Source organism: Protopterus annectens, chromosome 10.part0, assembly GCF_019279795.1.
Source record: "Protopterus annectens isolate FY-2018-M chromosome 10.part0, PAN1.0, whole genome shotgun sequence".
Classification (NCBI taxonomy): domain Eukaryota; kingdom Metazoa; phylum Chordata; order Ceratodontiformes; family Protopteridae; genus Protopterus; species Protopterus annectens.
The window spans coordinates 546,315,992-546,331,093 of record NC_056744.1 but is presented as its reverse complement, the minus strand read 5'-3'; the positions used below and the strand labels follow the sequence as shown (position 1 = coordinate 546,331,093).

The 15,102-nt window shown below is 38.7% G+C and overlaps 1 protein-coding gene across 2 annotated transcripts in view; it reads left to right on the top strand.

Annotated features, from left to right (window-relative positions):
* HSD17B7 (hydroxysteroid 17-beta dehydrogenase 7) overlaps positions 1 to 15,102 on the top strand; it is a 306,654-nt gene that overhangs the window by 127,805 nt on the left and 163,747 nt on the right. For both annotated transcript variants that reach the window (XM_044085404.1, XM_044085405.1), the window contains exon 3: positions 11,675 to 11,767. In XM_044085404.1, coding sequence (XP_043941339.1) covers positions 11,675 to 11,767 — 93 coding nt within the window. The remainder of the gene's footprint in view (positions 1 to 11,674; positions 11,768 to 15,102) is intronic.

Sequence of the window (15,102 nt, the reverse complement as noted above, 5' to 3'; positions counted from 1 at the left end):
GTAGGAGAGAGAGTAGAGAAGATGGTGAAAGAGAAGTGTGTGTGTGTGTGTGCATGCGTGTGTGTGTGTGTGTGTGTGTGTGTGTGTGTGTGCATGCGTGTGTGTGTGTGCATGCGTGTGTGTGTGTGTGCATGTGTGTGTGCATGTGTGTGTGCATGCGTGTGTGTGTGTGCATGCGTGTGTGTGTGTGTGCATGCGTGTGTGTGTGTGTGCATGCGTGTGTGTGTGTGTGCATGCGTGTGTGTGTGTGTGTGCATGCGTGTGTGTGTGTGTGCATGCGTGTGTGTGTGTGTGTGCATGCGTGTGTGTGTGTGTGTGTGCATGCGTGTGTGTGTGTGTGTGTGTGCATGCGTGGTGTGTGTGTGTGTGTGCATGCGTGGGTGTGTGCATGTGTATGGGTGCGTGTGTGTTTGTGTGCATGTGTGTGTGCATGCATGTGTGTGCATGCGTGTGAGTTTGTGTATCTGCATGCATGTGAGTTTGTGTGTCTGCATGTGTGTGTGCATGCGTGTGAGTTTGTGTGTGTGCACGCGCATGTATGCGCATACATATTATGTATATAGAAATGTTTCTCCTTTGTCTACTTCTGCCAGTTTTCTTTCCTATTTTGTAAATTGCAAAAATCTAATCAAGCCACCTCCTTTTTGGTACTCTGTTATTGCAGCCGAGTGCACCTCCAAGTGTTTCTGCAGTTACCTCCTGCTGTGCCTCTAGGCGTCAGATATTTCTCTCCCATATTTGCATTAATAATCCGAAAACCATGTCAGACGCAAGGTATCAGAATATTTTATCTTTAAACCTATATGATGGCAAATAAAACTGTATTGATATTTGACCTCTGTGAATGAATATTTGTTAGAATTGTAAAGTGATAAACTTCATTTTTTTAAAGGCTCAACCCACACCCACTAAGATCTAAAGGTACACATTCAAGAGCTGTACTGGAGGGAATGAGTTCATTTGTTACGTATGATTAAGGATACAAGTGTCCAAACTTCAGCCTTTAGTTCTAGATTTAATTCTGTCAGTCACTGATTGCCTTTTGTATAACCTTAACAGGTAATTTTAACCAGACAGCGTTCTCACATAACCCCGCAAAAGTGATGTGTGCGACATGATGGGTTTACCTAACTAAAATAAATTTGCTAGAATCTTAATTTGTTTCCTTCTGTTATGGTCTTTATTCTGATGCCAGTGGCTCCCTACTTGTGCCTATATCCGAAGTGTTACATTTTTCCTTATTGTTCTAGTTATAGCACTGAATCTGTGAGTTTACATTCTCTCTTGCTTATTGTCGACATGTACTAGTGACTTACTTTTGCTGAAGATTGTGCTATTTATTTCATTTATACCTGTCTTAATGGGGTAAGCGTACTGATCCAAAGACACTTTTTAGGCATGACCTGGTCCAAAAGGCAAAAGAAAGACTATTTTGCATTATGTTAAAATGCAAAGAACACTTGCAACTGAACCACAGTAGTGACATAAAAGGTGTAATATACTTGGATAGAAAGTGTATGTGTAGTAGAGGCACACATTATGTTAGTCATGTACAAAGCAATCGGGAAAATACAGAGTCGTGAAAGCTAGGGACAGAGAGGTAAGAGAAGGGTTGGGGACAGAGAGGTAAGAGAAGGGTTGGGGACAGAGAGGTAAGAGAAGGGTTGGGGACAGAGAGGTAAGAGAAGGGTTGGGGACAGAGAGGTAAGAGAAGGGTTGGGGACAGAGAGGTAAGAGAAGGGTTGGGGACAGAGAGGTAAGAGAAGGGTTGGGGACAGAGAAGTAAGAGAAGGGTTGGGGACAGAGAGGTAAGAGAAGGGTTGGGGACAGAGAGGTAAGAGAAGTGTAAAAGAGGTATGAAGTGCAGAAGTAGAGCATTGAACAGCAGGAGCTCAGGAAGTAAGAACACTAGGGCAAACAGGGAGCAATGACAGACTGTGTAGGACATTGATTCTTGTAAAAGAGGAAGTAAATCAATTACTTATGAGTTACGTTGCAAAGGATGAATAGATTAGTCAATGCAGAATTGGTGCATACATACACGTGTTATTGTTGGTGTCCTGGTAGGGCAAAAGAATGGGGTAGGTAGCAGGAAGGGCATAAGGAAGAGTTGAAAAGTGTGAAGTGGAAACTACATGGTAAAATACATAGGAAAGGGTTGATCAGGACAGCAGGGTAAGATGGAGATGGACCATAGGTCGTGATAAACCTTTAGTCTGTTTTCAGGGTAGAGTTGTAGTGATGTGTGTACTGACTAGGGGAAATTTCATCAGGAATTTGGGCCAGACCCCTTACTATTCACATGGCAGATGGTGGTACTCTCCTGTGGAAAAAGGTGATGGTGAAAAGGTAAGAGAGAGAAAAAAAGGAAACCTTGGAAACACTGACTGTAGCAGGAAGTGCAAGCATTCCTGAGACTGAAGTTAGGAAGCAGTCATGGGTCAGATTGCTTACTGTTCACAGCCTTTCAGCGTGGCTTCCCTGAAGCTCTAGTTCTTCACTTTATATGCATGAAGTTAAATGGTGGAACATGTGGGAGAACAAGTGATTGATTTAGAAAGACTAGCTCTGTAGTACTGCAGAAAAACCTGGATTTCTTCAGGAAGTCATCTGAGGATAAAGAGCAGAGACCATATACATGCATGGCTAGAGAAAAACCTGACCAGAGCTTTTGAATAAGAGAAATGAGGCCCTTCAAAGTACTACTGACTGAGGCACATGCACAAATTCTCTTGCAAGAATTTTTGTGAAATTTATTTTGAAACTTCTAAGGCATTGAACTTTGTGTTCTGTGCTTTAGAAGTTTCAAAATAAAGAAGCAGTTCTAAACTGTAAAATTCTCCAGAAAAAGATTGAAATTAATACAGAGCCATGTTTTGTGGCAGGAAGAAAGTATTTAGCATTTAACTTTCTAGAGAATTTTACAGTTTAGAACTGCTTCTTCAGTTTCAGAGAAAGTGATGTTGAAGTCCTGTAAAAAAAAAGTTAATGGCTTGAAACAGTGGATATGGAAGGGGTGAGGATAGGTATGAGCATTGACCATAAACATGTTCAGCATTTACCAGATGTCTTGATAATCGATGTGTTATAATGTAAAACAATCAGAGGTACTGGTTTTGTGTGAGTCAGATTCCAAAAGATTTGCTTTCAGTACAAGTGACTTGCTCCAATGTAAACTTGCCCTGATTCTGAAAGATTTTCTCACTGTGCAAGTGATCTTGCTTTGGTGCAAGGCCTAAGGCCTATCTATAAATAGGCTTACACTGGGGGCCAGATTTTAAGCAGGCATTTTGGAATCTGGCCTTGTAAGTACACATCTAAAGTGGTGTTGAGAGTTGCGGGGAAAGGGTACATTTCAAAACAAATGTATTCTAGAATTTGATATATTTTTAAATAGGGGGGTATCTGGTTTGTTTATAAAACAAGAGGATTCTGATGAAAGAAAACCAGAGGAATGTTTGTGAGACATTTGTAAATGAGCATATATGATTGTATGCACACTGCAGCCAAAACAGAAGATGAAGTAAAAATTTAAGAGTAGTGAAAGTGAAAAATGTATACTGTAAGTTTTAGGATCACAAAGGAGTAAAGCAGTGTTTTAGGATCACAAAGGAGTAAAGCAGTGGGGGATACAGTAGACACAGAAGATCTAAAATCTGTAGACCAAAAGGAACGTTTAGCCAAAAAAATTAGAAAAAGGGGAAATTAGATGATTTGTTTTTTAGTCTGTTTATCAGTTAATGTTGTTAGCTTGAAAAATAGATTTGAGCGCTTCTGGCTTTAGTGTATTATCAAAGAATGTTATTAGTTTAAAGCAGAAATAAGAATACTCATTGCTTTGGCTGAAACTAAATTATAACATAGTTTGCCATAAAAGGGTAAATGTTTTGTTAAACTAAAGAAGAGGGAAAATTAAAGGTGGAATCTGGGTCAGCATTGTGAACTCTAGAAATTGATAACTACACATGGGTGGCAGTATGGTACATGGATATTGGGTAATACACTGATGGAGTATGACATGGGACGGATCAGAAGCAAGTGGGTAATGGATAAGCATATCTGAGTTTCAACAATATACACTGTTTTGCAGAAAAAGTGAAAGGAATTGTTGATGAAATTGAAAGCTTATGTGATTAATGCTCATTTTGTATGAGTAGAAGATTTTAATAAGTTAGAAGAAGGTTCTGAAAATGGAAGACAATAGAGGAAGCTGAAATGCCTTGAAAAAGGTTGAAGTAGAATGTAAAATAAAGAACATGCTGATTAAATTAGAGGATGGTATGACTGATGTCGAGTATGTATTGTATAGTAAACAGTTAAATATTAATATAGGATGTGATTTTAAGTTTTTCATTTTTTAGGTCATATAGCAAATTCTTGTACTTTGGTGAATGAATAGGAGAAAGTTAAGAAGTGTATGGTGTTGAATAGTTTAAGTGGAGTGGCTGAACAATGAAGAAGTTAAGACGGTGTGATAGCAGGATCATGAAATCCTTCTGTCCTTCTGGTAGCTGGCTTTTGCGGAAAGTACATCTAGAATATAAAATCCAAGTTAGAAAAGTTAGATTAAAAGGAGAAAGACTGTCTGAGGAGAGAGTTAAAAATTCATGAAAATGTAAACCTTTATTGATGAGAAAATATGCAAGTATCTATGCAGAATTAGAATGTTAAATTCTGGCAGAATTATGGCATAGTTGCATAATGATGGGCAAAGACCATTATTCTCCAAGTTCTCTAATTATAAAATGAATATGGAAAAATCGATAATCTTCCTCTTAAATACATTCTCACAATACCCCACTGTATTTACTCCACAGAAAATAAAGATTAAAGATCAATTGCGTTATTTGGGTATCTCATTTTATCAGGACCCATTTAAATATTATCAAGAAAATATAAGCAACTTATGGGTAACTATACAAAAAGACCTAGATAGATGGGTACAACATAAACGTCCGTTCTTATCCAAAGTTGCTATCATAAAAATGAATGTACTCCCAAGATTATTATTTGTATTCAACGCATCCAACACCTCGATTCAAAACAAACTCTTTAAAAACATACAAATAGAACTCTCGAAATTTCTATGGTACCCCAAACCCACCAGAATAAGTTACCAGAAACTTATATATCCTAAGGAAAAAGGTGGTATGGGCCTCCTTGACATTAGACTTTACTACGAAATTAACAAATGTAGCAGAATAATCACCATAGCAGATTACCAGAATGACCTTACTAGGTGGTACCCGACATGGGTGAAATTATATTACAATTATGTCAGATCATTACAATTTAACCCAAAAGCTCTCCCTTTTTTGGTTAAGGACAGCAGGAAGAACTGTAGAATACAAAGAGATCTAAAAGATCAAATTATAATCATCCAGAATCTATTTGAGTCCTTGAATTTATATTCTGCATATATGACACTCCAGCCCATTCACCTTGACCCTAACATTAGATTAAATAATAAGATGATTAATCTTGACCCATATCCATTGTTGAAGAATAAATCTATAGTAGATTTTCTACCATTCAAACAGGTTTCAATTGCTAACATAAGGAGCAAATTGAATCTCCAGCCCAACTACACAATTATAGTAAGACAATTAAAAGAGGTATGTTGTAAGTTCTGGGATGGTCTAAATATCTCGGATTCAGATATATCTACTTGTAGAACCTTATGGAATTTGTTTCATCATAAAAAAAATTATCTCAAATGTATATAAAGCTATCATCTCTATTAAATGTAACTAAGAATGTATCCATTCTAGTTTCTGGATACAGCAGGACTCTACGATTACATCCAACAATATTGCCCAAGCTATTCAAAAATTCTCCAAATTTATTCCCCTGCAAAAATTAAGATATACTCAACTTATGATAATAAACAACGCTTATTTTACACCTCAAGTGATAAGTAAGTTCTATCATGAAATACCAACTTTGCCCTTCCCAGGTAGCAGATATTATTCATATATTTTGGAGTTGTAAATGCGTATACAAGCTTTGGTGTGCATTAAGGGTTAAGTTAGAAAAGATGGGATACGAGAAGACAACTCTATCATGGAAATTTACTCTCTTATATATTCCCCCTCCAGGATTTAGTACTAAGCAATTACACATTCTTATTGCCTTATTTAAGTTAGTTAATACTACATTACATTAAATTGGAAAAACAGGTTAGCACTCTCATGGGAAGGTTTTAGGCAAGTAGTCAGAAAACAATTATACACACACAAATATGTTTGGTATGCCATGAAGCAGCAGCTGTTGCAGAAGGAGTTTTGGAAAACATTAATGGATCACATTTTGACATGATATTATCATTATTTTATAACTATCACTACATTAGGATGTAGATGGGATTTGTATATAGTTTGTTTTAGTATATAGTACGTTTGTATGTTTAATTTGTAATTGATGTTTTTGTATGTTTTTTTTTTTTTTTTTTTTTTTCTGGAACATATAAAACTAATAAAAAGATTTAAAAAAATTAAATAATTTGAGTACAAATTTGAGGAAGGACTGAGGACTATTGAATGGTCTAAGGTTGCAGTAGTATAGTTAGACTGGAGCACAGAGGACAGCTGCCATGGGCACGTGTTGGGGGGTGCAGTTGGAAGATCCCGATCTGTCTTCAGTGTAATACCTACCAGCTTTTAAATGTCAGTATTGTATTTGCAGTCTGAACTGAAGTGCTGTAGCATTCTGTTTGTGGCATAAACTGTAGCAGCTGCTTGCTACAGCTGTTGAGGTGTGGCACTAGATCAGGTGATTGCCACCCTTACTACTGCCTCTTCATTCTTACACAGAGGTGGAGCTATACATTTTATGTCCCTCTTTGCCACCCTTACTACTTCCTCTTCATTCTTACACAGAGGTGGGGCTAGCTATTTTGTGGCTAGTTTCATAGAGGGACATAAAATGTATAGCTCCACCTCTGTGTAAGAATGAAGAGGAAGTAGTAAGGGGGCACAGAGGAACATAAAACGCATATTGCAAAGATATATAAAAAGGTTTTGTTTGCATGACATGACAGAAAAAACAGGTGGGTAGAGAAGAAGTAACTGTTAAAGGATAAAGATTATTGAAAGTAGTAATGGTAGAGTTCCATCTATTCTCTGAACTAAATCACTGAGTTATAATCGTTTTAATATTACAGGCATTTAATAAGGAACTGTGGAAGATTTTGGAGGAAGAGATTTACTAGTGCGGTAAGACCTGCTTGGAGAAAAAGGAGGGTATGGAATAGCTGGCTAATTGAGGGTCACCAGTGTTAACAAATACAGATAATGTTCTTAAAGATAGTAATGGATATTTGGTTGTGAAAATGGATAAAACCAGAGGACGTTTGAAATGGGAGAGAAGATAGGTGGTTTCATTGATATTCTAACTTGTGCATTGGATGTCCTGATAGCTTTGGATTCTAGTCCCAGCCATTGCTCATTTCTTCTGCTATCCCACACAATTTCCAGTGAGTATTCTATTGGTCCTTCTAAGTACGGTGGCCACAACAATGTGATGTACACATTGGAATGAACTTCATGTTGCCTCTTACATTTTGAAAGTGTTTGACGCACACCATTAGTGTGTGTTTTGCCACAGCGTTTTGTTAGACTCTTGCTGTAGCTCAGCATATAAATGCATTATCTTTCAGTGTGCTTTTGCTGAAGGCAGTAGGTTCAAGTCCCCTGTGGGTTGTATACTGCCACAACATCACTGTTATAATGGGATTGGTGTTTTATGACCTTTCCATTAAGTATATCTAAAAGAAGTCAAGAGTTAGGGAATGTTTGACCTACTTTTTTTCATTGCCTTTAGAAATCCTGGTCCAGCAACTTGCTGAGTCCTGTGCACACCCTGTGCCGACTTTACTGTTAGAGCCAAGGCCCAATAATGAATGGCTTCCAGGGTGGGGAGTAAACTCACACTGAATCATGGCTGCAAGGACAGCAGCTGTGAACCTCATCCTATCCCACTGTCCCAATGTTTTCCCTGCTTTTGTGACTATGCCTGTCCCTGTTTGTTTTCCAGTGCTCCCCATCACCATTGTTTTACCTGTCTGCATCCTGCTTCCTCATCTGTTGTTTTCTCCATCCTGGATTTTGTCAGCACCTCCCCTATCAGTCTTGTCTACCTTCTGTTTTTGTTTGTTGCGTGGGGAGCATACATGTGACATACTGAATATCAATAACAACCTAAAGGCTTTGGTATACTGGCCAGACATCGGGCCACCCTTTGCATTGGATCTCTTGTGTTAAGAATATTGTACCAGTAAAGAGAAGGAAATCTGCTGTTACGGTAAGATTTTACATAACTGTACTTTCTACCCTCTACATTCTTCTCCTTTTCACCACTTTCCTATATACCCATATCAAACTTCTCTATGTTTTGTCAGAAAATAGAGCAGCACACATGCATAATGGGTGGTTAAGGCTGCCATCTACCTTCTCTTTCTTGATAGTACTGTGCATACATGATCCCATAAATCATTATCAAGGCATGAACACAACTAAAGAGCACTGCTAGTGCTTGTATTTCCCTGTGCCCTCACTTTGCTGAAGCTGTCCTGCCATCCCTGCTGCAACCATGAGTGGGATATCTATTGAGCTATTGTCCTCGCACAGTTTCATCCACCTATTCATTCTTAATTTGCATTGGGGCATGTTGCTTTCACACAGTAAATGGAAGAGGGCTAGCTGCAACAGTGTCCGTTCCCTTTCTGAATCACAGGAATGAGTAACACAATAGCCATCATCGGGCTCATCAGGATGGTGATGAGTGTGCATACAGGCGATGGTTGATGATGATGCTGATTTAATTCCAGTCAAGTTTGCATTGTACTAGTTAGCTAGATTTTCAAAGTTCACTGACCTTTAAAGGATGCAACTGCCCAAACAGAGATGTCCCCTTTAAAGAGTGAAAGGTGGTAACCCTAATCGCAGGCAGGTTGAGATTAGGTGGTAAGCCTAACTATAAAATGGGTCCAGATTATTTCTGGACAGGGGTATAACCATAAATGTATATTTTTTACCCAAGCCTCTTACTGCTGTCCCCATCACCCATCATTAAAAAATTTACTCAACATTCAAAGTTGCCCCTATGCATTTCAGAAAGGGGTACACCATTTTTAACTGTTGCCACTTATACCTATAAAAAGACAAATTTAAGTGGTGCATTACTATCTTGTATGCATGTTTTGTGTAGTTATATACATCGGTCAGTAGATTTACAGTTCTGAACATGACGTGGTGTTACAGATATAAAGTTTATGCAGAGATGTTCAGATGAAAAAAGTACTCCTTTGAGTACACTGAGTATGCCTAAGCTATACCGTACTTGTGGAAATTTTACGTGTACCAAAATGCCAGCCCCCCCCCCCCCCAACATTGGTTAAAGTCGGCATTATTGTTTCTTTCTAGCAGGCAGACATCAAAACATGGTTGGATATCAAGAGGCTCACTTACAAAACCATAACAGACATCCTGATTCAGAACACAGTCACATTGAAACAACATTACTGTAAAAAATACGCACATTTTTAATCAAAGTGCTCTGACCCTCATTTTACAAGCTCTTAACACAGTGGTGCTAAGGATGAACATTGAGCCAACCTCTACAATAAGGAGTATAAAACATGAAACTTCTACACCTTACAGTAAAATTGTATCTTTGTTTTCATATGGGTAGAAAACTCCAAAACCAACAAAACTTAGCTTGTGAAACAGGATGACTAGCTACTACTGACAAAGCTGCAAGTTAACATAGAAACACAGGACAGTTTCAGATTACAGTTTCAGATTACTTGTAGAAATGCATCAGCACCAAAGCCTCCAGTAGAAATCATGTTTCAACTAAGGATCTTTGCAATCTCTGTAAAAAGTAAATACTTTAGATTATTTAGGTTGTTTCTAACATTCAGATTAAGAAAATGTAAACAGTCAAAGGAAGAATGAGTACTTGGGGGGGGTGGGGCTTAATATAAAATAATTTCATGTTTTTAACCAAATCATTCGGATAACATAACAGAATTCAGTAATTCACATGTGACACTCTCTTTTTGGCTTTTCCCGGTTAAGGGTCGCCACAGCGGAACTCCGGTCCGCTAATGATTGGCAGTAGATTTTTACGTGCCGAGTTGCCAGCTCTGATGCACAACCTTCAACGAAGGTGCGCCCATTCACGCATGTCTCCACACAGAAGACGCTTTAGCTGAGAATCGAACAGGACGTCTTACTGTGAGGCAACAACGCTACCGCAGCAGCACCACCGCAGTCCAATTCAGAAACCAAAAAAAAAAAAAAAAAAAATAGGCAAACCGTGGGCATGTGAAAGTTAAAAACATTTTGACACAAGACAGAAAAACAGAGTTGCAGACATTACTCAAAGCAATCCCCCGGTCACTGATGTTCTTCCTTTTGGGCACACAAACCAAAGCGGAGTGCACCAGGTGCAATGTAACGGTCTGATTCTGACTACAAAATGCACACATTTTGCTAAACAAAAGCTAGAGTTCATTTTTGTATATGCTGTGAAATAAAGCAAGCCCATCCCTGACAGTCTAAACAGGGTTTGTTCAGCATGCAGAGTCATGTGCTTGACTTACAAAGCCGCACAGTAATGAGGGGGAAAAAAAGGTATGATCACATGATATGATATAAAACCATTTCTCAAGACATCAGGAATACAGGAAGCCCCTAATAGGTAGAGAATAGGAAGACTCCGAGTTTGACAAATCCATGCTGTGTGACACAACAAATGATAACTTCTAAAATTCCCAATTATAATTCCAGAATGTTGCACCATAAGTCTGAATCTATCAAAAGGGGATTTACAGACGTAATATTAAAGATGAAATGCCGTGAAAATAAAATGTACCAAGAGCATGTAACGTATAGGTTTTCCACATTGTCATATACAGCCCCCCCCCCCCCCCAAAAAAAAAAAAACTCTGGTTACAATAGGCAAGGAAGTTAGGATAGTAAGGGAAGCAAAACAGAACAGAAAATAACATTAATACATACTAGCATATTGTGATGTTCGTCTGCTTAAGTAGACTTCCTGAGCATATTGAATATGACACAGTTCAGCTACAAAAGTGTGGTAAAATGCAGTTACATTTTTTTTATTCTTTTTATTTACCTGGAGGCTGAGTCACCAGACTTGGAGAAAGTAAGTTTTCTCATCCTACGAACACTGGTGGGGTTGGGTGGACTCTGCAGAGCTTAAACTGTGCACAGCTCCACTCCACTCTCTGCTGCTGCTATATTCCTTCCAAAACAATCCAAATCTCTGACCGAAGCTGGAATTTGCGGCACCCCATTTTTTTTGCCCTCAAAACCGATAAATACCAAGGAATTCGGTGTTGCTTTCAAGCTCTGCTGCTCTTTTTTTGTAACAAAAAGGATGATGGATACTTATACATATTTGAATGCACAACTTAAATGTTTTAACGTTTTGTCTTTTTGCATATTGTGTTTTTCTGATTTTGTTGGTTAACTGAAAATGCAATGTTGTTCTAGCCGTTGTTTAGCTCAGTCTGTTTGCTCACTCTCACATGGTTGCAGATGGAGATTGATGTACAAAGAAAGGTCTAATGCATTTGAGAAATAACAGTTAAGTATTTTGGGCTTGTTTTCTTAAGACTAATTTTTTGTGTTTCGTCATTTTAAAGGTATCGGCGAATAGACTATGTCTATTTAAATGCTGGAATAATGCCAAATCCACGAGTCAACATGAAGGCATTTTTCAGTGGTTTATTTTCCAGGTATGTTGCTTTCTGCTTTTATTTCATTTATTTATGTATTTTTTTTTTTTACATTAGCCATTCAAATGTAGGTACAGAGGCCATTTTTCATTCTTGGAGTCAAATCAAAAGAGAACATGGCATTTACAAATTATAAGGATCATAAATGTTAGGAGACTGGAAACGACAATAAATATAAAAGGAAGCGGGCACGATGTCAGTAAAACCAGAAACCTCAAATGAGGAAATGACGAGACAACCGAGTGAAAAATGGAAATGCATCCCTTTCTAGATCTGCAAGGGAACATAGATGTACAATGGTAGAGACAGTGAATGCAAAGAAAATGAATTGAAAAAAGGGAAGAAAAGGGGGGTGAAAACAGGTTTTCTATAAACACATTTATTTCATGTTTATGAACATAAGAAAAAGGCATTCTGCAAAGTAGACATTTTCTGTTTCTGGTAAGAGAGGTTGCTCGTAGTCCTTGTGTCAAGAGGTATATCAGTTGATGACAGAAATTACTGATGCACAAAGCAAAATACTTTCTTGACTTCACTTGATAATTTTCAGAGAATGAGAGAATATAAATAACATTGAGTCGCAGGTTAATCTATTATGGGAAGGTGTTTAGTGTTCACTAAAAGTTGAAACTGACATGAGCAATTACATTTCTCAATAATGGAAGAAAGACTAGGCAGAAAAATTTTACTAATATTCACTACAGCTGCACTTATGATGACAATGAAACCAGTGGTTATGAAGTATTTGAAACTGCATTGGTAAGGGATGCCGTGACAGTGCAGGTTCAAAATGGGAACATCACTCCAGGAAAATGCTTTACAGCTCTTTGACATGGTAACTGCAGCATCTAAAAGGAAAGGGTTGTGAAGATAGTCTACTTTAATATTTGCAAGCTGAATTCAGCACTAATCATTAAATGTTTTGTGCATATTACTTTTCCTGTAGTACAAACCTTAATATGAAATAAGGTGTTGATGAGGTGCTGTTCAGTTAAATAAGAATGAATTCATCAAAAATCATGACAAAACAGTCACAGTAAATGAACAGGAACCCCTTTTCATAATTTAGTTAATTTTCAGCAGATTATTTTATAAACCTCTAAAATTAGACACTTCAAAACTTGCAAATATGTTATATTGAAAAAAAAGCACGGTTAGGAAAAGAAAAAAAGTGTGGTAAATCTGAGTGTGCAGTATGGCTGAAACATGGAGGGAATCAAACCTGACAGGAAAGGAAAGAAAAGAGGATGGGAATTACTCGATCCCAGATTCAGAAACTTCCATTCCACCTCACTGAGGCTCTTAACAAGTTGCATCACATTTTGTTTACTTGTAAGCTGCAATTCACAAAGTGAGGACTTAGTGCTGTTTTATACTGTACTTAAGGGTGCTGTTGTTCTCGGCTATCTGGCAACCTGACATGTTGCTTACATTAAGAGTGTTATTTTATGCCTATCTGTAAAGACAAGAATTCCATTTTGAAACCTCTCCAGGCAAGACGTTGCTCAATCTGCAGGGCAGAGACAGTGATGAAAGCCTAGTTAATTGCACTAAAGAAAATATACAACTCACACAAGACATGTAATTCATTGTACTCCTGAGTCAAGTCAGTAATTACATCTCTGACCACTGGAAGACATGCAAGGCTTAGGATGTTCTTCGTGTTTCACTGTTGCAGTCATTACATTTGGGTTATCTGCCTGCAGATAGCCCTCAGCTCTTGGGTCCTGCGTCAAATGCTGTCTCATCTTCCATGATGTCAGGTAGTCAGGGGTATAAAGCATGCAGCTGATGCCATTACATCAGTCTTTCTTGCCGCATGGTGCCCGAAGCAGAAGTAGTTTGCAAGTGCCGGTCGGCTGACTCCTAAAATTTTCGTTTTCGAGTTTCAGAACCAAAGTCTTCAAAAAAGCTAAGTACCCCGTTGAGGATCCTTTTTCTTGCTCTAAACCAATGTCAGTAAAAGTTAACAGTTGTATTACCTGTGGAAAGCAAATACCTCATAAAGATTTTCATTCGTACTGCATTCCTTGCCTAGGCCCAGACCACGACGTACCTCGCTGTCGGTTTTGTGCCTTATTCAATCCTCGAACTATTCATCATTTCATTTTTGCTTCAAACTATTTCTGTACTCTGTTTAATTACCCGGAAATGGCTTCAGTAAGCCATCCAACTACTGACATTCCCAAAAAACGTAAAGATAAAGACAGAGACAGACCTCATAGGTCCAAAGCTGCCAGCAATGCTTCCGTTAAGCTAGTCGCCAGTTTGCCGGTACTCAGTGAGGCGCTTTTGCTGCCCCTGATACCCGCTACTTCAGATTCGCAGGCCTCTACTGAGACCAATTCAGAGTGTGGTATGCCGCGAGATGCTTCTTCAACTATGGAACCTGCATATGTCTCTACCTTGGATTGGTCCGGAGCCGCTGTGCAGGCACCGGCTTCTGAGGGTGTATTCAGGCCTACTGACTTGCATTTCAGACCAATGCCATCTTCTTCTTCAAGGCCTAAAACCCAATCCACGCCTAAAAAAAACGACATCCAACCCGCATGGCCAGGCCCATATGCCTGAAAAACAAATAAGAATGGCTGAAAACCTTGTTACTCTAATTAGGGGAAGCCAGCCTTCACCCTCTTAAGAGACCTAGAACTGATTTTCCTTCTGATTCTTCTGATCAGGATTCTGAAATTTCTGTTTCTTCTGATTACCAGGATTTGTCCTTATCTACCTATGAGGATTCTGATGCAGAGGACTCCATTCCATCTGCTTCCCCTCCAGAAGATTTTTATTTTTGGTAAAACCTTGCACACTCTAGGGAGCATTTCCACTGGGAAAGCCAGGATTACTCTAACTCCAAAAAGAGGCTTGGGGAATTCTTACTCTTATTTCAACATAGGCCTTTAGCTATCCCCCCCTGTCCTGGAAATTGCAGATGATGCCTTCCTGGAATCTAGCCTGGCTCCAGACACTTTACCTCCTTCTCCCCAGAAACCTGACAGGTATTACAGAGTACCTGACTCTCACAAGTTCCTTTTCAAGAATCCTACTGCAGACCCAGAAACCATTTCACAGGGACCTAAAGGCATGAAGGCTACTACTGCCAAAAACCCTATCCCCTCTGATAGAGATTCCAGGGCCTTGGACAGATGGGGTTAGAAAGTATACACTTCTGCTACTTTGACCATCGGGGCCTTAAATTGCCAGTTTCATATGTTAAAGTATCAGCAATATATTATTGGACTACTTAAACAGAAAATGATGTTGATTCCTGACTGTGCTGAACATAAAGAATTACAGGATTTAATGCATTCTGCTGAACAAGTTGGTAAACATAC